The 25,777-nt window shown below is 34.9% G+C and overlaps 1 protein-coding gene across 4 annotated transcripts in view; it reads left to right on the forward strand.

Annotated features, from left to right (window-relative positions):
* Window positions 1-25,777, forward strand: part of LOC111508246 (sodium- and chloride-dependent GABA transporter ine-like) — a 241,231-nt gene that overhangs the window by 193,684 nt on the left and 21,770 nt on the right. For all 4 annotated transcript variants that reach the window (XM_074175176.1, XM_074175174.1, XM_074175178.1 and 1 more), the window contains exons 5-8: window positions 6,825-7,092; window positions 15,841-16,069; window positions 16,138-16,250; window positions 16,311-16,451. In XM_074175176.1, the coding sequence (XP_074031277.1) occupies window positions 6,825-7,092; window positions 15,841-16,069; window positions 16,138-16,250; window positions 16,311-16,451 (751 nt within the window). The remainder of the gene's footprint in view (window positions 1-6,824; window positions 7,093-15,840; window positions 16,070-16,137; window positions 16,251-16,310; window positions 16,452-25,777) is intronic.

Consider the following 25,777-nt stretch of genomic DNA (forward strand, 5'->3'; position numbering starts at 1 on the left):
ACCACCGGTGTCCCCCAGGAAAGACTTCTGGGACCAACATTATTTATTTTATTCGTCAATGATCTCTGTACTGTAAACAAAAATAATTTCACTGCCCCATTCGCTGACGACACTTCTTTTGGTGTGCACGCTGATGATTCTACTCTCAGGAAAAGCCAAAAAAAAACATGGCCTTGTTTCAAATAGCTCTAAAACGAATAGCATTGCATTCACTTACAAAATATCAATTTTAGGGTGCTAGTAAGATACGACCATACTTCAATAGAATAAAAAAAAGTCATTAAATTTCTTGGGGTACAAATCGACTCACACCTCACTAGCTGACATCACGTAGACTATATGTATAACTAACAAGCTAGCTATAGTCTATTTCAAAAGAGTGTAGAGTAATAAAATCTCATTAAGTATTCAAAAGCGCTACAGGGTGATCCGTCAATAAATTCTGTCACTTCCCTAGTCCGCATTGCAAAATTATGTCGTTTCATAAAGAGCAGGTAGGTATCACCCTGTTTTAAGGGATTTGTCCATTGTTATCGACGGATAAATACTGAGCCAGAGGCGCGCTAGTGGGATAATTGCCAAAAGAATATGCATTCATAAAAATTATATTAAAGGAAATAAAAATTTAATACAGCAGAACAGTGTTATTAAAAAAATATAAAATGTAACAATAAAATATATACGAACCGAAATCGGGAAATACTCACAAACACACACGAACGAACTTTACGTATTGAAACACTTGTGGGGACTTTAAATCAATTTATTCACAAAAACGACAAGAACTTTACTGGATACGTAATTACAATTTGACACTTGAACAATACTAAAACTGTGAACTTCCCTTAACGTTTAACAACACTCTATTTATACCCTAATTGAATGTTCTAGAGATTACTAGGTACAATTTTCGAGAACCTTCCGAAAAAATAATTATTCAGACTACCCTTAATTCTAAACCCTAACCTAAGCAAAAGTGTCACTGTCACTGATACACTGGTCTCTGTCCAGATTGCTTATCCCGCTACAGTATATTTACAATTCAATTAAATTATTCTACATCAGTATAGTCTTCATCCGAAGAACTGTCATCATCCCCTGATGTTATAATTATAGGGTCAACCACCTGATCGACCAAGTTGTCCAGTTCCCACATTTTATCTTCCTCTTTTAAAACATGCTGGATTGCTTTTTGCCAGTTTTCTGATGTGATTTCCATAATGGCTTGATCAAACAATACCTTGACATCTTTCATTTTAAATGTGGTATTGTGCCTTGCAACATATCCTTTAACTTGTGCCCATATAAGTTCTATAGGATTTAATTCGCAATGATATAGCGGTAGGCGCAGCACAGTTACTTTATACTTTTCTGCTACATCTTCTACGGCATATTTCATGAAGCGAGATTTATGTTGTTTTACTATGGCTAGTAGTTCCTTCTTTACTGAATTTGTCTCAAACTGAATACCTTTATTTGACAGCCAGTTAATAATTTCTTGCTTTCTCCAAGCTGAAGTTGGTACCTTCTCTAAGCGCCTTGAATGGTAGTTTGCATTATCCATAACCACGACCGAATCAGCTGAAAGAAATTTTAACATTTCCCCGAAGTAGTCTTCGAAGACATCCGAATTCATGTCCTCATGATAATCTCCCGTCCGGCACGACTCAAAGCTTAACAAACCTTCTTTTAAAAATCCGTCTTCGCTTCCAATGTGAGCAATTATAAGCCTCTTCCCTTTTCCCGAAGGCACTTTAATACCCGTCGAAAGGCCTTCTATGAAAGCTTGGCGAGAACTTGTTATATTTTTATCTTGCCACATTTTTTTGACTATATAACCTTCGTTTATCCACGTCTCATCAAGATAAAAAATTTTCTTTTGCTCTCTGCGGTACTGCTTTATAGTTGTCAAATATTTTCGTCTCCAGCAAACAATTTCATCACTTTCCAGTAATAGTGCCTTTCGATTGTGCTTTTCCCAGGCAAAATTCATACTTTTTAAAGTTTTCCATAAAAGTTTTCTGGATATCAAAGGAATATCGTTATCTTGGCTTATCTCGATAAATATTTTTTCAAGAGTGGGTATTTCCTTTTTAAAATAAAACGAATGAACTTTTCTTCGAATGTCACATTTGGTGTCTTCATCTAAGATTTTTATTGGTCTTCCTGATTTTCTCTTGCATGGACTCACCTGGCCTGATATCTTTCTTTCTCGCAATAATTTAAAAATCGTGAACTGTCCAATTCCAGTCATTCGGGCACATCGCTCAACACTTTCTTGCACAGACAAACTAGGGTGATCGTGTTTTATGCAATCATATACATTTAAAATTATAACTTTTTCGCAAACAGATAGCGGAGAATTTTTTACACTTCTTTTCTTTGGAGTAAATGTCCCCATTTTATAACTTTTTCACTATTTCTATATCACAATATCACTGTACGTTTAATTGGTGTAGTAACAATTACTATTATAACTCGAATGTTTAAGACACCATTACAATATATTTAAACCCTTTTTCTTAATTACCTGGGTTTAATAGGTATTGCATGATTGGTGGGCAGGGTCAAAAAGGGATTATTATAATGACATGGCACCTCGGAACTAAGTGTTAACCCTTTTTTGAGAAATCATGCTCAAGTATATGAACCCAAATTGCATATTAAATAAGTTTACAAGAACCACTAAAATTAATCTTAAACTTTTTTTAAGAAATTTTACTTACCTAAATACATGTAGGTACTTAGTTTTAGACCAAATTACTTCCCAAAAATGGCCTTTTATTATTATCTATGTCTGTAATTTTTAATTTACTTTAATTATTAAGTTTAATAATCCTAAGATTTGCCTACGCCCATGGACGACAACGAAATTCAGGCAAATTTTATGACACTTCATGATTTATTACTCTACACTCTTTTGAAATAGACTATAGACACTGTTATGTTCTATGGAATCTTAGAAAAACTGTTCCTCTGAATGTCCTACTCAATTATTACTATGCATATGTTCACTCCACCCTAAATTATTGCATCATTTGTTATGTAAATTAAACCAGAATCAATGGAGTATTAGTTCCCCAAAAGAAAATCCTAAGAGTTACGACTTTCAAGGGTCTCAGAGACTCATGTAGGGATTTATTCTCAAATCTGAAAATTCTAACAGTCATCTCATTATATATACTTATCTGTGTATCAACTGCGAAGTCGCAGGATGAAAACTTCATAGGCACAAAAGACTAGAGTCGAGCTACAGGATATAATCTTCGCGAAAATTGTTCTCTATTCCACTTCATCACTCATCTATTGTTTCAAGAGGTCCTCACATTATGTCGATAAAATAATATAATACTCTTCCTATGGACATTAGAAACCTAACAAGTCTGAATTCATTCAAAGATGAGGCAAAATTGTTTTTATTTTATTCTATTAAGGTTTACTTTCACCTACACTAATAGATCTATATTCACAGCATACTTTTATTATATCCAATGTAGTTTTTAATATGCATTTCAATCTGTATGTGTGAACAATTCTCATTTTCTTCTTTTTTATTATTATTTATTTCAATGTTATTTTATCATAAGAACCTTTGTAATGCGTATTTTTATGACGCATCTGACGCATTTCTATGTTTATTTCTATGAATCTGGAAATAATAAAGAGATTCTACCAAATACTAACTACTTCCTAAGCTTTAATGGGCCATAAATGGTGACAAATTATGGATATGTGGTTATGTTATCAAAACCAAAGACCAATCGTCCCAATGGAAGAGCCCAGGGAAGCCAAGACCAAAAAAAGCACGCCAAGTTCGATCAAATGTCAACGATTCACTCAGTGTTTTTTCGATTACCGTGGCGGAGTGCTTCAGGAGTTCCTGTCACATGGTCGTACGGTCAATAAGTAGCATTATCTTGAATTGTTTCGCCGCTTATCTGTCTGTTTAAAATATGTTTTTTTTCGTTAATCAGCTGTCGCCCCCATAGGAACAACAACTCTCAGAAGTTGAGAAACTTTTGCGAGCTAAGTATTAAAGAGGTCTCACCTTTTAACGTGTGATCCCTAACACATTATGGAAAGCAATATTAAGAAAACTCTGGTATTTTGGAAAAACAATGCATGGTTTTTGCTATGAATTGCATCAGCTACCTCGTGGTTTTTTGACCAAAAACAACACCTTAATCATGCCCCAGCCACCGTATTCACCATATTTGCCCCCCTGTGACTTTTTTTTTTCCAAAATAGAATGGACCCACGAAAATACTGTGTTTTGCGACGAATCGCTGAGAGAGTTCAAAGACGTACCAAAAATGCATATCAAAACTGCTTCAAGGATTGGAAAAAATGGTTGCACAAGTGTATTATATCTGAGGGAAACTACTTCGAAAGAGACAAAATGAAAATTGATCAATGAATGAATACTTTTTGAGAATAATGACAATTTATCTTATTTTTTCAACGATAAAATATAAATTTGTAAAAGTTGGTAAAACTTTGAAATGTATAAAGTACTACTGACACAAGTGGAGAATTGAGTGACATAAAATAAGAATGTACAGCCGCTATGGCTTTCTACAATTCATTGAGTATGAAAATGTTACGTACATGAATTACTTCAATTTTTTTGTTATTGTGGGTAAATAAATAACAAGTTATATTTTCGCCATATACCAATAAATCTTCAACTCTGTCTTATCTCTGTGAAATATTGTATGAAAATCACGAGGAGCTTGTGGGTTATTCATTATTATTTATCATGACTATTGTTGGGTTCTGGGAAACGCAAAACAACATTGAATATTCTGGAAATTCTGAGATAATACTGTTGAACGAATGATTTATTCTACAGCTTGGTATAGGGAGTATTGAATAACATTCACTTAGCTTTGTGCCCAAATATGTAAATTCTAATCTGATTTCCCACTTTTATGACGAACGACTTTTCTGAGCTGTGGTCAATAATTTGGGTCGTGAAGAATTACAGAAAAAATATTTTAACTCTTCAATATGCACTTATTGTTATCACAGTTATAGCTTATTCCTTTACTTACGGTTATTTCCTTCGATAATCGTATAATAACTTCGCATATACTTCGAAAGGAATCATAATGACTAGAACCGTAACTTCAATATCATAATCATTAGATTCAAAATAATAGAGTTCACAATATATTTGAGGGTTGGTTCATACAAGAATATACAGTGAAAATATCCAACATTCTCAGAAGAATAATAGTTTTTTCAGTAGAATTAGTGAAAGGATGAGTTTCGCAAAATCATGTTCAAATGCCAAAGAGCATTTCAGAAATCAAGAAGAAGGATAAGACACGACTTTCCCACGGTTCATACGAAAGAATACACGTATAAAAGTTTTAGAGGTATGAAGACCAAACAAAATTGATCGCCTTAATTTGTGTTTTCAACGGAAGAACAGTTGGAAATATATTGAAAAATTACTTTTTTGTAGACAAAATCAGAATTTACTCACATCAGATAACTATAGAATTTGAGGTCTGAGAGCTCCAGGAAGATGGGTATGATTTGGTAGATATGTTAATTCATAGCTGAGACCTTGTGTTGGGCTGTCGAGAAGTAAATTCGAGGATGATTATATATTTATAAATATAGTAATCCGAGGATGATTATATATTTATACATATTGTATAACGCCCTTGTTCATACGCAGAAGGAATACCTATCTTGAAATATGAGAAGTTGCCATTCTGGATCGAAAGGAGTGCTCACCAAATATAAAGAAAATCAACGACAATTCATAGAAAGATTAGAATTCGTCGCATAGGTCAAAAAATGCTGGATATCTGATCCAAGCAATATTTGCTGACTGTTGTTTGGATCAACATTGGCAAGTAATGAGAATTTGATTGTATACTTGCAATATGAATTGAAGTTCGTTTATTTCTAATATGCTTGTCTAATAATATAAATGAAATGAAATCCCTGAGAGAATCTGAGAGAGAGAGAGAGAACAGAGGAAAGCAATCGAATGACTTATAAATAGTCAGATTTCGAAGTAATAAGTCCAGGTATCACCCGAAGACGATCGAAACGTCGTGATGTAACTTAGTTTGGAATCTTTTGTTTTTTTTCTTGTTCTTGCTTGTATGTTATTTCATTGCAATTTCAGTTTTTTGTCTAATAATTTCTTTAATTTTTTTTACAGATTCTTTCAGGGATTTCAAATCATTTTATATTATGTTAGAAGTCCAAACTGATGAAATACACCACAAAATGCACCAAAAAGAGAAACAATATTTCCAATAGTCCCAATAGTCTCAATAATATTCTTTCAAGGACTGGAAAATTCAGTTGATTTGAAAACAGATTTTCAATCAGATTTTCATCAGAAATTAAAAGAAACATTTCCTGAATATATAAAAAGAAATCTTAATATATCATTTGATTAGGAACATCCAACCTATCGATAACATCCAACCTATCGATTTTTCTGGGAACTTTCACCTACCATAACCTGAAAAATATTAAAATATCTCCAAAACATTTTTCATATCCACCAGATCATGAAATGTGAAAATCCATGAAAATTGATTAGTAGTTTACCTGTTGTGTCAAATTTTTTATGAATTTAACGACTTCGAACTAACAAATTTCAATATAAAACCCCAGTTATTGTCCTTTCTATGAAATTCGTTGAGATCAGTTATGATTACAAAGCGGTTATTATTGAAGTCTACTAGTGAAAAAGATCCATTTGTTTTCATATCTGATTGAGTAGAAAAACACGCATTAGTTTTCAAACTAACCCCCAGTTGGCTGATGCATAATCTTTGTTTTGTTTTTAGTCGGAAAGTTCTCCAAATAGGTAAAGGAATAGAAGATGTGAATTTTCTGCGATGGGAATTGGTTGCTTGCCTCATCTGCGCCTGGATTTTGATTTACTTTGCTATATGGAAAAGTATTAAATCATCAGCTAAAGTTCGATATTTCACTTCAACATTTCCATTCGTAATCATTGTCATTTTACTGATAAAATCTTTAACGCTGGAAGGAGCTGATTTGGGAATGCGTTATTTCTTCAAACCGAAATTTGACTTACTTCTAGACGCCAAGGTGAGTATTCAAATCCAAATCTTCTTTAGAGAAAAAAAAATGATTTCTCCGTTTTCAATAATAGAATGGAAAAATAACTTGTCTCAGAATTGTATCAATTATAAACGCAGGTACCAAAGAAACTTTTGAATAATATTTACTCATTATACTTTCCTGGGGTTTTGGCATTTCGCAATTTGAAAATTGTTAAAAAAATAGTCAGTGAATATTTTCCCAATTAGCTGAGATACAATGAAAAGTTTAGATACTTTCGATTCTGGTATGAAAAGTTTTGAAGTTTAGAATAACTTGTTCTTTATGGGGAAGATCGCTTTTGGCTTTTTCTCCATATTCATACAAAAAAAGAAGGAAAATTACTCATTTTGGTTTAGTTTGAATCCCAAAAATTCTTATTGGAATTGATTCAAATATCACTCTGCAATGTTTTCATTTCGATTCACTGTAAAATACGACTTATCAGAGTAACTAAACTAAATCAGAAGATATTCCATTATCTAGAAATTATTACTGATTAAAAAAGTAAAATATAAACCAAGTGGGTATATTTTCGTTTTGGGGGATCTATGTTCCATCTATGACCAACCAACAACCAAAGAAAAATACAAGCGCATATCGAAGTCCCTTTCTTTTAATGTATTGATAAATTTCGGTTTATAAGGCGTAAATTTATTTTTGTGTAAAATACGTCGTACACTCTCTCGGTTAACATCTGTTCTATCTGCAATATCTAAAATACTTGTTTTTTTGTGTTCTACGACATCCAAACATATTTCAAATTCCACTTCTCCAGTATGTCTAGAAGGCTGATGTGCTTTTCTAAAATTACTCTCCACCGAGCCAGTAGATTTAAACTTAGCTATTATCCTACTAACTGTTGACTGATGAATATTTCTTGCAGGATGTCTGGCATTGAAAATATCAGCTACTTGTCGGTGACCGGTATTCTCTTCGCATATTAAAACGATTTCAATTTTCTCTTGAAGATTCAGCATTTTTAACAACACACTAGACAACGAATCAACTATTTTAAATCTAAAACTGATAAACACTATTTTGAGTTATTCAAGAAATCTCATATAACAATAAAATATTTTGCTTATTCAGTTCAGTTCAATTGTTTCCACAGTACCCTTAGTTTAATTTCGTTGTAATTTTTCGTAATTAGTAAATCAAAGTTCAACTGTTTGATAAGTGCAGTAAAGAATAAATTATTGACTTTTCATTGATATTGTTTTTTAATTATTCTTATGTATCAAGCTATTTCGCAAAAAATAGAAATAAAGTGAAATATTCATCTGTTTCTAAAAACTGTATCAACTTTGCATCATTTTTGGCATAATTTTTTCTGGTGTTTTAAATTTTTGTGAAATAAGTTGTATTTAGAATTGCAATTGGTAATAAAAATGCGTTGGAAAGATAAGTTAGGCATAAAGTACTAACTTTGTTGAGGTTTGGCTAAATTTGAGAAATCGGCAAATGTCAAATTTTCGAAAAACTGTAAAAATTTGTACTAGAGAACTAAAAATTGGTATATGAGTAAACAATGGAAAAACCATCATCTTTTCTCTTTACCGATTTTCGAAATTTCGAGCAATAACTGCTTTTCTGAACATTTTTTGAAAAAAATGTCAAATTTGACAGGGAAGAAAAATCACTTGATTGGTCATATGCATGTCAGGCATCATTTTTGAAGTACAACCTAATGGATATATCAAAAGTTGCTTGAAGAGATGAACAAAAAAAATCCCATTTGATGCGGACTTTATGTGTGACACTGTATATATATATATATATATATATATATATATATATATATATATATATATATATATATATATATATATATATATATATAAAAATAGATGTTTGTTGGTTGGTCGGTAAGTTACAAACTTCTACATCGCTCAACCGATCGTGATGAAACTTTACTGTAACTCGCGATTAGATGGCGGTGTAGAACAATTTTTTGAAAGCACTGATTCTGTCAAAACATTGGAACAGCAGCGATACAGCAACATAGTACTAGTATCATACATATAAAATGATCTGAAATTCCTGAAAGAACCAATAAAAATGACAAATTAAAAATAATAGCTGAAAATAACAATTCTACTCAGCAAAAAAACTCTGAAATGAAATACAAGTAAAAAATAAAACAAATAAACAAAAAATGAACATAAAAAATTAAGAGATTCCAGGCCAAGTTACTTCACGACGTTTCGATTGTTAGTACCTACAATCGTCTTCGGGTGATGACTGGAATAATTCCTTCGAGAGATTACTATTTATGGGTCATTCGAGTGCTTTCACTTATCTTCTCTTTCTTCTTTCCGCTTCACCGGTTAACGGGAGATGACCGTTGGACATGTATGCGACCTCTTTGAATTTCCTCCTAAACCAGTAATCCTCCCTATGTATGGTCTCAGCTTGGGACCACTCGATGTTGATGTTAATGGGTCCAAACATGCTCTGCCATTCCTGATTTGTTGGTTTCTTGTGCTCGGCGATGAGAACTTTCAATAGCTTCTTAGGTTCACCGATATAGAATTTTCCGCACTCACAGGGTATCCGGTAAATGCAATTCTTGGAATCGCAGACCACATTTGGTGGCCTGGTTTTCGTGAGACTGCTACGGATAGTGTTTCCAGATCTGAAGCAGGTTCTGATGTTGTGATTGGACCCAATTCTTTTTATCCTTTTCGATAATCCTCTGATGTAGCGAAGTTGTGGCGGCTTTCTGTCCTTGCGAGGCTCTTTAAGCCAAGATTTGGCATTCTTAGACGTATTGGTAAAGAGGACCGACATTAAGTGGAAAACATCTGCATACCGAAAATTCACTCATACGGGACAATACCTGAACCAAGAATCCAACCACCATCAACCGACTAGAAGAGGAATTATCAAGACTCTATTAGACCGTGTTTTCGGGCTGTGTAATACGAAGATAGGCCTCTAGAAGGAATCAGACGACATCAAAAATGATCTTTTTCAAATATTGCATGTATACAGGGTGTTAATTGAGTATGTACCATAAATCCAACAGACGATTCTTTAGGTAATTTCAAGACAAAATGTTCATATAAACATGGGTCCGCAAATCCTTCGTTCCCAAGATACAGGGTGTTAAAACAAAATTTAAAAAAAAAGTTATTCGTAAATATCTTGGATATCCTTCAACTAATTTTGTTGTAATCTGACAATGGTATTTATGACATTGAGGAGCTAATTTAGCCGAAACGTGATTCAATTTATTAAGTCCAGCGCCGATTTGAGCGGGATTTGAAGGAATATTTTTGACTTAAAAATGTACGTCACTGACTATTGTGCAATTTTTATTATTTCTTTGGATTGAGCGGCGGCTAGACGGTTATATTGAAGCCGAAGGACGCCATTTCCAACAGTTAATTCACTGCAATTCGTTAGTCTAGATGTTAATGTTATTTATTATTTGTTGTTATTGTTACATAATTAGTAATGAAAAATTGTAAAAATGATAATTTCCAAAAGAAGCACTTAATTCCACATATCATTCCTTGTGAGGTCCAGGGATATGCAATTAGGTCGACTTTTTTTCTTAAAAACTAAGCAAGCTACGAAAAAAATTCAAGATACAAAAAAGTTGTATTTCTAATTTCTCAATCCAAAAAAGTAATGAAACCTGCAAGAAACAAAGTGGCGTACATTTTGAAGTCAAAAATATTCGTTCAAATCCCGCTCGAGACGCCACTGGACTTAATAAATTGAATCACCTCCAGCTCAATTAACTCCTTAATGTTATAAATACCATTGCCAAATTACAACCAAATTAGGTAGAGGATATTTGAGATATTTAAGAATAACTTTTTTTTATTTTTATTTCAACAGCCTGTGTCTTGAGAACGAACGATTTGCGGACCCATGTTTATATGAACGTTTCGTCTTAAAATTACCCAATGAATCGTCTGTTAAATTTATGGTACATACTTAATCAACACCCTGTATGTATTCAATAATGATAAGCCATTTCTTCAAGATTATTATCATTGAACTGAAATGGAATAATTTTTTCACAAGACAGGTTTTGGCGTTCTACTTGTACAAGCCATATTTTTTTGAAAAAATAAATCTTTTCTATTCTTTCTTTTCTATTTGAATAGGATTCATATGGCTGGGATCAAATCAAATGAGCGAATTAATGTTATTACGTACTGTCATCGATGACATGAATATTCAATTATTCGGGATTTCATGAATGAATTGAGTGCTTTCTCTTGTGATGTTATCCAGTTTGGTACTGAAGTGGAATAGGACAAGTGTCTCAATTCGAAACATCGATGTCCGCCATTAAGAATGGCAGTGTCCCATGTGGGAGAAATATCACCTCTTTCATATACGATATTGTGGAGCAATCTTGTGAATGATCTGATCCGATTCCATAACGAGTGTTTGGAGTACAGGATGAATTTCAATACTTTTTTTTTCGGTGCAAATCAATCGGAACCGCTGAAAAACAAGTTTCAATTTCTTATTTCTTGAATAATTCAGATATGTAAGGTTGAAATTTTCACTTTGAACTCAAATTTTAAGATTTAAGTCGACAAGTCGTGTCAAAATAAAAATGATAATATGTGGTCATTCAGCAAATTTGTATTTTTGAGTTTATCTTAAATAGATTTCCAAAAAAAAAAATCTCTTTGTGGACTTCATTAGGAAACACCTGAAATGAGAAAAAAAATCAAAATAACAAAAACTTTTGGTATCATTATGGACTCCTAAAATGAAATTTTGAAATATCTCAACACCATGTTTCAATCATGCAGCATCTTATACCTTATTTCTGTTCAGCCTATTTTCAACGGCTATCATTGGATATCGATAACGTTTCCGCCATAAGTTTGTATACTATACAAGTTATCAGATATTCCACCAAACTACGAAAGTCGCTTACTTGAGACTCAAAACAACTTCGAAGTGACCACGTGTGACATGACTACAACCTTCAACTTTTCGTAGAATCAATAATCGTTTCCGTAGCCATAACTAGGAACTAGTATCTACACGAAAACTTTCCAAAGCCATGTCGGCAATAATGTCTGTCAAACCGAGGAGATCGTTATTAGAATCCCATTCCAAAATCCGTTGATTCCAGGCTTTCCATCACCATTTGCACTCATCGAACTAATAATTCTCGTTTAGTTGCAATTAGGTTCAAAATATGATATTTATAATGTTGGTTTATTGGTAGAGAGACTGATTTATGTCATGTCGTGAATACTGAAAAGGGAACTACCTATATATTTTAATATATTTTATTGTGATATATATCTGGATCATACGTTATTGCAATTTTCAGGACTACACAAAATATGTATTCGACGTTAATTGAATTGTTTCAAACTGAGCTAATGAAACTCATAAAACTTTACAAGCTTTTATTGATTTTCTTTCCGCCACTACTTATTTCAACGCATAAAGTAGACAAATACTATTTCTTCATAATGATAAATTTGTATTGGAAATGACAAGTAAACAAAGAGATCTAGAAAACTTCACAGATGTAATATTTGTGTCTTTACACTATGATCACCAGACATTTTGTGAGTGACAAATTTTTGGCAAAATATTCATTCGAATGTGGCTTGTGTTTTATTTTGAATATTCAACTAAGGATAATTTTTTTCTGAAAAATATTTGAAATTTTCCAGAAACAATTAAAATTGTTTGAGTGAGAAAAAAAGAGAGCTGGATATGATATTGACAGGAAGATATGAAAAAAGTTTACGATAGAAAACATAGTGCTCATCGTTGGCTCATCTACGAACAATTCACTGTAATATTCAAGATATCTCTTTCAATTACTAGTTTATTTTCAATAATATACCCAACACATCTCAAACTGAACAGTAATGAAACTAATTGGAAACCAAATGCAGCAAATGAAAATACTAGCGAACCGCCCCGACTCCGCACGGGTGCAATGCTGATACTGAATATACTACACAATGTAATACACATTTACAACTTTCTTGTCGAAAGACAATACAAAAAAGTCTTCTTCAGATGTTACCCTTGAAAAAGCGACATATAATAGGCCGCCACCGCAATGATCTTGCATTTTAAATCTGTAATATTCAATATTTGCTGTAAACCCTATCCCCCGAAGCCCCGATACATTCGGGAGGCGCGCCAGCATTATCAACCAATGACCACTCCCCACATCGTGATGTGAGGGATCATTGGGTCCAAGAATCTATGCTCTGAGCAAGCGCAGTGAGCCAAGAATGACAGCTTTCTGCATGTGTGCGGCTAAGATTTCTGCCTTTGTGCGGCAAACCGGTATGATTTTAGGATTCGAGAGTAGAGAGGGCATCATTCCACCAAGGATTCCAATAATCAGAACAACCATCTTGACAGAGTGGTCTGGATAGAGTCTGCGGAGTTCAAAGAGAAAATTTCGATATGCGGACGATATGCGTCTCGCCATCAGCTGAAAACTCCACGAAAAATATCGTTTTGCTCTGCTGGTCTAGAAGAACTACATCAAGCTTATTAGCTTGTATGAGCCTGAGGTTAGGGAACGAATAGTTCCAATGAATTCGTCACTTCTCGTTCCCCACAACGGATTCAATATCCCCCGGAGCATAGGGCAACACCGGTGTCTTGTCAATACCGTAAGAATACCGTAGATGGTAATATAGCACTCTTAGGGCCGCGTTATGTCGATGGATATAGGCCGAAACCGCATATGCTGGACATGTTGATAGCAAGTGCATTAAGGCCTTGCACCTTGTGTCAGGAATCTTGATACCCATCACGTGACTGCGGTAGACTAAGGTATTGAAGACACCATCCTGTCAAGCCATGATGAAATCCTCAGTTTCCGATTCCAGCCCAGTCCACCTGAGAAAAGCGAATGTCAGGCGTTAGCCAAAGTTTCTAATGTTATTGAAGAAGACCCCATGCTTTAGCTTATCCTTGTGTTTCCGCAGAAGTGAGGTGATCTCTGCGGCTTTTATCTGAGCTTTTTGCTGAAAGGGTTCCAACTCGGTGCAGAGTTGTGGTCACCTCGTTCAGTGTCGAAAACTATACCGAGTTCATCAGCTGCTCGGGCAGCTGCCCTAAAGAGAAATGCTCCAATTTCTGCTCTTCCATGGTTACGGACCATGCAGAGAAGGAGATCCGAACTCCTGACGACGATACGGGCTGTATCCAGTACCATTCTGTCATGTAGACACTCCAAACTCAAAAGTCCACGGCCTCCCTATTGTCGGGGGAAGTACAACCGTGGAACGGACGATTTGAGATGCAAACTCCTATAGTGATGCATCAGTTTTCGGGTTTTTACGTCGAGTTGATACAGCTCCTCCCGAGTCCACTTCACTACTCCAAACGAGTAGAGTAAGATTGGAACGGCCGGCATATTTGTTGCAGTAACTTTGTTCTTCCCCGATAGTTCCGATGACCAGATCTGTCGAAGTTTGTGCTGATACTTGCCACGGAGAGAGTTTTTCACTGCTGTTACCTCTTGTGAGTGGCGTTGTTCCACCGAGGGGTAAGTATACTTCTCTCCGGCATACAGATGGTGTAGGATGCTTCCATCTACGAGCTGGACATCCTCTCCGTAGTTCCCGCATCGTCCTCTCTTGAGATGGATCATTGCACATTTGTCTATCCCGAATTTCATTCCCATATCATGCGTGTACTCTTCCACCACTCTCAAGGACTGATGGAGATCCTTCTCTCCAGAGGCATAAAATTTAAGATCATCCATATAAAACAAATAGGTGACCTTGTGCTTCTGGTTTCCAGGGATGCCACAGTTATACCCTCGAGTATTTCAGAGCGCAACGGATAATGGCAATAGTGAGATGCAGAAGAGAAGGGGACTGAGGGAATCACCCTGAAATACACCCCTTCTGAAAGTGACCCACCCTGTTTGGACTCTTGCTTGACCAGATATTATGGTGAAGTGAGTTCGCCAAACTGGCATCAGTTGTTCAATGCATCTCACTATTTTGTCGGGTACCGCAAGGCATCTGAGGCGGTGGGTGCTTGGTAGTTTTCCCCACAAATAAGTATTCTGCACATCTGGGCCTGGAGCAGCAAAGTTCTTGGAACCCACAAGGGCTCTTCGAACGTCATCCGGTGTTATCGGGTTGCGCAGTTCATTGAGCTCAGGCTGTCGAAGCTCTCTGTTGAAAGCTTCGAAATGCGCTAGGGCTGGAATGTCTAAGTTGAGTGGCTGCGGGTGTTCATAGATATCCCTCCAGAAGGATTCCACCTGATCTACGGCGGGCGGATTATCCACAACACGTGTAGGCTCTTGGAATAAACGAGAAGGTTTTTCGCGGAACCTAAGGTTTTCCGCGAAACTTCTCGCTCGCCTCACTAGTGACTTCTTAGCAGTCACTATTATTCGTATACTATCAGTATAGTGCTGTTTGGTGGTCAGCAGCACGCCTTGACACAAAATGTGATAGAAACGTCTTAGATTGGCGGCTATTCGCCGCATTACGGGCGTGAAGGGTCTGTTGGCCGCCCTGTAATCCATCACACATTGGATACGAGACGCGTGTTGTCCCGCAAGGCCGGGATTTCGTCTTTCCGATTCGGAAAGCGATTGGACGACGCTTATCATTATTATTATTGTTATCATCATCATTATTACATTAAATTATGAAAAATAAATATATTGATATCTACTGAATAAACACTGAATAAATATAAGGGACAATGTCTCAAAAACTAATTGATATGTGTCATTTGTAGGTGTGGGTGAATGCTGCTAGCCAGACATTCAACTCTATGGGTTGTGCATTCGGATCGATGATATGTTTTGCAAGTTACAACAAGTACAACAACACCATTTTGCACGACACCATAGCAGTGTGGCTAGTCAATGGGATAACAAGTTTGATCGTTGGCATATTCGCCTTTGCTACTATAGGAAACATAGCAACGGAACAGGGTACCTCAATTGAAGATGTGATTGATGATGGTATGTTAAGAATAACGTTTCTGGTCATTTTCTGTTTTCGGTAACTGATGGTGTTATTCATTTTCTAGGTCCTGGATTGATTTTCGTGGTCTACCCACAAGCAATGGCCAAAATGCCGGCCTCTCAACTTTGGGCTGTTATATTTTTCTTTATGTTGATATGCCTCTCTTTGAACAGCCAAGTAACTAACGATTATCCATAATTCAACGGAGTTATAAAATTTCATTAAGCTCTTTTTCAGTTCGCAATAATCGAAGTTGTGGTAACAGCAATTCAAGATGGGTTTTCTGGATGGATAAAGAAGAATTTAATGTGCCATGAAATTCTCGTTCTGATCATATGCGTTGTTTCTCTTATTTGCGGACTTCCTAATGTAACAGAGGTGAGAAAAAAGATATAAAATAGAGTATTTCGACTTTCGTTTTTGAATCAACACGTTCACTGCTGCAATGTAAAAAAAATTGTCCCTTTGGCCAGACATTTTATTAATTTTTTTATTTCATTTTATTGTTTTGTAACACATGCCAATTTTAGTTTCATAAAAATAATTGTTAACAACAATTTGTTGTGACACGCACCTTAGTTTTAAGTGGCCCCAATGCATAAGTTTTCTTCTCTTAACCGCCTGGCATCAACGTGGTGTCTCGAGATAACTTGCTCAGACATGTCTGTCTGACTATGTGACAAGTGTGGTTTACTTATTAGTTGCCGCTGTGCTTGGTTACGGTTGTACTCAAAATGAACTACGAACGGAAACAAACGCATTTGCAACAGTTGTGGCAGATAAAGAAACAAATATTGAATGAGTAATGGGCTGCTATAAATATCATCATTTTAGGAAAATTTTTCAGGCGAAAGTGACAATATTTGGAGAATCATCAGATGAATAGATTTCCAGCCGCGGTGAAGAATCTGATGAGCCTACAGAGAAACTACCCCCACAAAAGGGTGTCAAAATTTCTTATGCAAATGTAACCGAATCGAGTGCGCCAACATCAATCTCATATGTATCAGATAATAATGATTCGGTAATGTAAATAATTGAACAGGTTATTGGGGACTATGGAGATGTGAGAAGTGACGACAATGAGATCTCAACAGATGATAACAATCTTACCTGGGATATCGTAACAGGATTGAACTTGAAGAACTTTTCGTTTACGGAACCTGACCCTGATTTGAACGCTCTATTGCATGACGACCATCATATGAAATCTCCGCTGGAATTATGATGATAGTTACCGAAACAAACACGTATGTAGCTGAGTGTACGGCAGAAGAAAATACACCAAAGAACAGAATTCATAATTGGCAAGATACGAATATTGATGGAATAAAGAGATTCATCGGTGTTCTATTGTGGATGGGTCTTGTTCAATACCCAAGTATTGAATTATATTGGTCCAATATAATTCAATCGCTTTCAGTTTTTAATGAAAATATGGTGTTTTAACAATAATGAAAACGTTTCGGTAGACAGATTGTAGAAAACATCTCCTCTTACAAATATACTTATCGAAATTTACAACGTCATAGTACGCCAAAAGAAGTCGCGCGCTTTGATGAGACACTCGTTCCATCAAGAGAGCGCCTTTCTTTCCGACGAGTCATAAAAAATAAAAGGCCGCAAATTTGGCATTTAATTTTATGAACTGTGCGTCGAGAGGGGATACACTCACAACGTAATGGTTTATTGTGGACAAGACAAGATAAAAGGATAATCTTCATCCAAAAAAGTGGTGCTCACTCTCGCGAATAAGTTGCTCAAGAAAGGACGCACAATTTACACCAAAATTTATTATACAAGCATGGATTTGGCTCATGCTTCACTTGAGAAGGACACTAACTTGGTAGGCACTTGGAAGGATAAAAGGGACGTTCTCACTTTATCTACCAAACACACAGATGAGATAGTGACGGTTATCTGTAGCCGCGAAGCCGTGATTATAATAAGCATAAAGCATACATTGATTTGTCAGATTCAAATTCAAATTCAAATTCAAATTCGAATTCAAATTCAAATTCAAATTCAAATTCAAATTCAAATTCAAATTCAAATTCAAATTCAAATTCGAATTCGAATTCAAATTCAAATTCAAATTCAAATTCAAATTCAAATTCAAATTCAAATTCAAATTCAAATTCAAATTCAAATTCGAATTCGAATTCAAATTCAAATTCAAATTCAAATTCGAATTCAAATTCAAATTTATTAACAAATGTACAATATCAAGTGAATGTCTATAAATATTACAAAAATTGTAATTACATGTATAATATTTTAACACAGTTTGCTAAGTGTGAACACTTGTGTTCGACTGGGTTAGTTGAAAAATAAAGATAATGTTAACTGTTAATAGATATTGTTCATGAAACAATATATAGAAAAGGAAAAATGGATCAATAATAGCATTTTATTATGAATGAGGATGAAATAAAATATCTGTTGAACTGAACTATTTCAATGTGAGCACATTTTCAATTTTTTCACTATCATCTAATATCCAATTGTGTAATGTTTTTTTAAATGCTATTGTTCTCAACTTTTCAATTTATCGTGGAATTATATTGTAAATTTTACAACCAATATATATGCAGTGTTGTTGGATCAAATTAGACTACACTTAGCAATTTGAAAGCATTTATTGGTCTTTGATCTTGTATCATACTGATGTTCTATTATGTCAGTATTTGCAAAATGTTTTTTTATTTAGATGGTACTGATTTTTGTAAAATATTTGTCTGATATTTAAAATTTAATATTTTCTGAATAAAACTTTCCATGGAAATCTGAAAGGTTTTTTAAAAATTATTTTTGTGCATATTTCTCAATAGACTTGATATATTTGAACGAATTTTCATATGAATCAACCCAGGCTATGATTCCGTAGGTAAAAAAATTGGAAAATAATGCATGATAAAACATCAATAGTGTTTTCACTTCGAACATATTTCTCAGACCTGAACTTATTGAGACATTTTCTTAATTTTTTTGTTATTTCAAGTGAATGTATTTTTCACTTCAGGCAACAATCTATATGAATTCATAAGTATTTTATTTGTGGGGTTCTGTTTAATTTAAGAGTGTAATTGCATTTTTGAAAATGTTTCTGTACACATTTCGAACTATGAATTTTTATTTCATCAAATTTTGGTTGATATTTTTCACTACATGAAAATGTCATGGATTTAGTTTTCATGACATTGAGTGTGAGCAAGTCATCCCTCAAGTTATGTTTCAAAATAGACATGCCAACTTCAGCCTTCGATATGGTCTCGTCCCAGTTATCTCCATCCACTACATATACAGTGCCATCTAAATACGAATATAGATCATCATAAAGATTTGTATTTAGTGAATCATCAATGTAAATCAAAAAAAGAGCAGGTCCTAAAACCGTGCCTTGAGAAATATCACAATTTGTTATTTGTTGGTTACTCTTATATTCATTTATTTTTATGAACTATTTTCTGTTTCTTAAATAAGTTCGGAAGAGTTCAAGGCAAACGCCTCTTATTCCGTATTGTGTTAGTTTCTCCAGGAGTTTAGAGTGAGATATGGTATCAAAAGCTTTCCTCGTATCTAAAAATATTCCAATCACTTTTTTGTTAGTATTCAGACTGTTATATATATTTCGAGTTACACTGACAATTGCATCTTCTGTTGACATTTCTTCCCTGAAAGTAAATTGTTTAATTGACAAATTTTTTTCATTTGCAATAAAGGTAATTACTCTTTTTTTATTACATTTTCAGAACACTTTACTAATATTACTTGTCGATGATATTGGTCTATAATCATCAATATATTTTTTATCTCCATTATTGTACAATGGTATGACATTACAAATTTTGAGAATTGATGGAAAAATACCAGATGCTAAACAATTATTGAAGATATAAGTCAAGGATTTCGCTATGAAATACTCAAGAGATTTAAGTAAAGTGCTATTTAATTCATCAGGACCTGGAGCAGATTCATTTTTTGAATTATTTATCATTTCAATCACTTCAGTTTCTGTAATAGGCGACCAATATAAACTTTTGTTATTTGATTTGAAATCTAAATTCAAATATCCATCAACTTTTTCAATGTTATTAGACCAAATGAAGGCTTATGCCACATCTTTACGTAGAAGAGTAAAATGGTACTGCAAACTGGCCATTGAGCTCCTTGTTGGAAGTGCATAGGTGGATGCATTTTTTTCTTATTAGTCAGTGGGCTATGCTTGAAGACTGGCAGTAAACAAATCTAAAGAAATGAACTTTAAACGTTCAAGCCAGTCTAGAATATACCTACACAGTAGGTATATACTGATAGGTGTCAGTCCATTCAACTGACACCTATCAGAAAACAACTACTCCGCTGGCTAATACCACGAAGGGTGTTGGATTATATCCGACAGGCGTCAGTGCAGGAATATTCACAGAAAAATTCCTGCACATGCAATTGGCAATACAACTGAAGAAGTCAACCTTCAATTTTGGAACGGGCACACTTACAGACCGGTTTCTGGCTCATTAGCCACTCATCAGTGCAAGATAGTGGCCATCATCAACCTGAAGTTAATAATATTCCATAATTGAAAATCTGAATTCTCTCAGAGTATTTCATTTCTCTTCCTGAGTTGGAGCGAACAAGAAAATGTCGCTTCATCTACTGGACGAGGTATTAACCAACTGCATATCTGAAATGTGCCCGATTCCTCTGAATAAGGAAGAAAAAGTTTCTTATTATTCAGTGGTATATGCTTGAAGACTGGCAGTGAACAAATCTAAAGAAATGAACGTCTGTCGGGTATAATCCAACGCCCTTCGTGATGTCAGCCAGGGCAGTAGTTGTTTTCTGATAGGCGTCAGTCCATTCAACCTACTGTGTAGGTATATTCGAGACTTGGCTTGAACGTTTAAAGTTCATTTCTTCAGATTTGATTACTGCCAGTCTTCAAGCATAGCCCATGAAAATAATTTTTGTCTCATTTCTACTTAGAGTTTTAGTTGTTACGACCGGTTCCGGTTTATAAAATGATTCTCAAGTAAAGCCATATTTATGATGAATATATAACTGATAATCAAAAAGTAACGTAATACCTACTGGTTAGAGTTACGTAAATTATAAATAGGACATAACAAATCTGACAAAATTCTGTTGATCACCAAATTTTTTAAAAACACATACACACTTCACATATTTGCTTACATGCCTACCTAGACAACACCTACATATTCAGACATACATAATTGTATACAGGGTGTTCCTTAAACACATGCTTATATTTAAAGAGGTAATTCTTAGACCCATTTTAAGGAAAAAACGTCCTATGGACGTATGTCCTAAACGCCTTAACTTTTGAGATACAGGGTGGCAACATTTTCAAAAATAATCAGTTTTTTAATAATAACTGAGATAATTTTGTAGACATCTTCGGCATATTTGGTACATATGTTCCATGCCTCAAGGCGCATTTTCTGATGTACAATTTTTTTCATTTTCTCTGCCAGTGGCGTACGTACGAGTTATGAAATGTATATTTTTGTCGACAAAAATACTACGCCACTGCTTTATCTTGAATTAAAAATTATTTTTAAAATCTCCATACATTTTTGAGCACATTTGACTTACTGGGTTTTCTTGGTCCGACGCATGGTTTTTGCTCAAAAAATTAAAAATCGCTTTACTTAAGGATAAATTCCTTAAAAATCTGATGCGGTATCGTGCATCGATACCGCAGAGATCAGATTTGTTGCAAAATAATTGAGGATCTGAAAGGTATTTGTTTGTTGTCAGATGCACTGTTCTCAATTAAAATTACGTCAAAACGCAGCACCGCTTAATAATTTTTGAAAACATAAATTTAGTTATCCTGAAATAAATGACGTGTAGCAGAATTTATTTACTGCACCTCTTGGAAATATGGAGTTTGTCGATATGTGATTTCTTTCAAAGATTAAAAGCAGAAAAAACAGCGTACCCACCATAGCAATAAAAAACGAATTCTCTGTATGTACAAACGTCAGTAGCTAATATTGATGTTGGTTTAAAGTAAGGTGTTGGTGTTAAAAACTGTCACAGCGCGTTTTGATTGATTTTGAAGTGTTATTGAAGTTATTTTGGTAGTCCGCTGTTTTTCTGAATATCAGTAAATGTGGTAAATTATACGAATGCGGAAATGGCGCAAATGCATTACGTATATGGCCTTGCCGATGGTAATACAACAGAAGCCAGGCGCATTTATCAGGAAAGATATCGTAATCGTGCCTTACCAGATAGCCGAACCTTTTCAAATATTCATCGTCGACTTGGGAAAACTGGTAGTTTCAAGAAAGGGGCTCCGGAAGGTAGACCTCGTGTAGTAAGAACTCCTAAAATTGAGGAAGCGGTGCTGCAAGAAATTGAGGAACATCCTGAGACGAGTACGAGGAAGATCGCTAGAACTTTGGATATTTGTCATCAAATTGTTTGGCGTATTTTGGTTGATTTTTTGTTATACCCATACCATATTTCAAGAGTGCAGGCATTACTCCCCAGAGATTTTCCACAGCGTGTGAACTTCAGTCAGTGGTATCTACAAAGTGTTGTACTAAATCCGCAGTTTGAGACACAAATTTTGTTCACAGACGAAGCAAATTTTTCTCGGAATGCCATTCAAAATTTCCATAACAATCATGTGTGGGCTGAAGAAAATCCCCATGCAATAACCGAAACCCATTTCCAATACCAATTTTCGGTTAATGTATGGGCAGGAATTATAGGTGATCATCTAATAGGCCCATTTTTTCTACCAGGACGCCTTGATGGTCGTTCTCATTTACACTTTCTCGAAGAAGACTTACCTGGGTTATTGGAAGATGTGCCACTTGCGTTAAGGAATCGAATATGGTACATGCAAGATGGCGCCCCTGCTCATTTCAGTGTAATTGTCTGAAACCATTTAAATACAGTTTATCCTAATCGTTGGATAGGTCGCGGAGGACCTCAGCAATGGCCAGCAAGATCCCCCGATCTCAACAGTTTAGATTTTTTTTTATGGGGTCACCTTAAAACTCTTGTGTATAAAACTCCCGTTAATACTTCAGAAGATTTAAGAGAGCGAATAGTTGCCTCGTGTGAAACTATACGAAATACGCCGGGAATATTTGAACGGGTGCGTAATTCCATGCGTAGAAGGGCGGAAGCATGCATACTAAGTGCAGGTGGCCACTTCCATCAATTTTTATAATCAGTTTTGGTATTATTTATAATTAACAAATTGTGCTATTCGTTTAGACTTACACTGTCACAAAATAAAATAAAACTCGTTTTTGTGAAAAATTTATTTTTTTGCAGATTATGTTTTCAAATAATATAAGGGAATTGGTAATGCGTTATGAAGCAATTTTCAGATTCTCATTCATTTTAGAATTGATCTAATTTCTTAATTTGCTTTCTGTCGATTTTTATTTTTTTGAGTGAAATACCAGGAGATCAAATTTTCTCAAAAATAAATGAGGATTTTAAAAATAATTTTATTTTGAAAAGAAAGCATTGGCGTAGTACTTTTTCCCCAAAAATATTCAATGCGAAACCCGTAGGGATGCCACTGTTTGAAAAAATACAAATTTGTGCACCTTGAGGCATGGAACATATGTATCAAATATGCCAAAAATGTCTACAAAATTATCTCAGTTATTATTGAAAAACTGCTTATTTTTGAAAACTTTGCCACCCTGTATCTCAAAAGTTAAGGCGTTTAGGATATACGTCCATAGGAAGTTTTTTTCTTGAAATGGGTCTAAGAATTACCTCCTTTAATATTTGCATGTGTTTAAGGAACACCCTGTAAAATCATAGTACAATGACTTGTACAAAATAGATCACGTTTTGAAAAATGATTGATTTTTTTTCTTCGATATTATCTCTAATTCCACTTCTAGTTGCTTCTTGGGGAAAATCTAAGTTTTTTCTGGAACTGAGGCTCAATTTGAAAAATTGTATTCGAATTCTATGAACTGACCTGCCTTACACTGACGAGAAGAAACTTGTTATTTCGAATGAATTTAATCATGCGTTCACGAGACGTTCAGTGCAATCATATTGTAGGTACACAGTGTTCCAAATTGAACACTTCAAACGGAAAACTCCTGTTTTCAAACTGGGTAGATGAAAACTGTTGGCTGTGTCTGAGGGTAAAAATTTATGAGAAAATGAATGGTGAAAAACGCACATCAATTTCATCATCGTTTTTGAGTTACGGCATTTTTTACGAAAAGTTGCTGTGCTGTGCTCAACTTTTCTGTCAAAATTTCTTATTTCTATGAAAAAACTCCCAAAGTACTTTTTCACGTAGCATTTAAAGGTGTAGAAAACTTATTTTTTCAAATGTTATTGATGGAAAACTATCTTTTTCACAGATACACACTGTATATTCCTGCATATTCCAACAGAGTTTGAAATTACCTTTTGAAAAATTCAGCATACCTGATATTTTTGTATAGTCCTCTTGGAAATGCAGAGCTTTTACGTTTTCTCATGCAGACTTTGAAATGCACACTTTGATCAAGTAGGCTTTGGACGATGCCGATGCATGCGACGATAAAACAGAATGTAAGTCTATACTAGAGGCTGTCAAATTTTGATTTGAACAGTGAAGATGCTTTTCAGTTGGTGGTTTTTGTACAATTTTCAAACACATTCGCGAAGATGTATGAGAATTACGCAAAATGGGATATGATAATATGTTCAATAGAAACCGCGGAAAATGCAAAAGCAGCATATCATTTTGGGAAGGTAATTTTAACCCTTTCTGTCCCAATGCCACATATATATGTTTTTTTAAAAAATGGGTCTGTAGTTCCAGCCGCCGTATATATATATGTTCAAGGTGCTATGGTCCCAATTTACCAAGGCCGAAAATATGCCTTACTTATAAAATTTTAGACCCGTTGGTGTCCCAATGCCGTAGAAATATGTCCGAAAATGTTAGATCATTGGTCCCAAAGCCGCAAAATATTGGCACCTAAGACAGGTCATGCGGACCCATTGGCGTATATATTTGTTCACATATTGAAGATAAATTCTATATTGTAGCACACGTGGCCACGCTGTTACATGCATAGGTCGAAGGTGAAGTTCGGTAGAACGATTTGGCGTGTTGGACCACTTCAAAATTCAGTTTTAAAAAGCATTTCGGGCACAACAGTCGCAATCGTGCGGGCGATATGAGTAAAGCACGTGATTCTAAGCGTAAAAGGTATGATAATGTAGAAAACTTTTGTGGGCTATCAAAACAGGAATATGACGATATTTTGGAAGCTCTAGACTCTGATGAAGAGCCATATGTCTCTAGTGGCAGTGAGTATAACCCCGATTCAGATGAAGATGACGAGATAAATGAAGTTATATTTGAAGAGTTCGAAAATAGCAAGAATGGCTCATCTGACGAAGAAAATCCTGTTGATGGTCAAGACAGAAATACAAATAATAAGTCACCTGAAGTGATTCAAGATAATTTGGCCCCAAAACAAAATTTCGTTCTGAAATGGAACAACACTCCATTTATTCCCGTAGTGCATGATTTTGATGATAGAGAGCCGGATCACACTTGGACTCCATAGAAAATAAGTCGGATGCTTTAAGTTATTTCCTTTTATTTATGGACACAGAGATAGTTGAGATTGTCTCTGAAACTGACAAATATGCTTCCGAGGTTCCGAGAAATTAGCTAAAGG

Source organism: Leptinotarsa decemlineata, unplaced genomic scaffold (genome assembly GCF_025532065.1).
Source record: "Leptinotarsa decemlineata unplaced genomic scaffold, Ldec_3_MD MMD2_tig00000882_RagTag_RagTag, whole genome shotgun sequence".
NCBI lineage: Eukaryota > Metazoa > Arthropoda > Insecta > Coleoptera > Chrysomelidae > Leptinotarsa > Leptinotarsa decemlineata.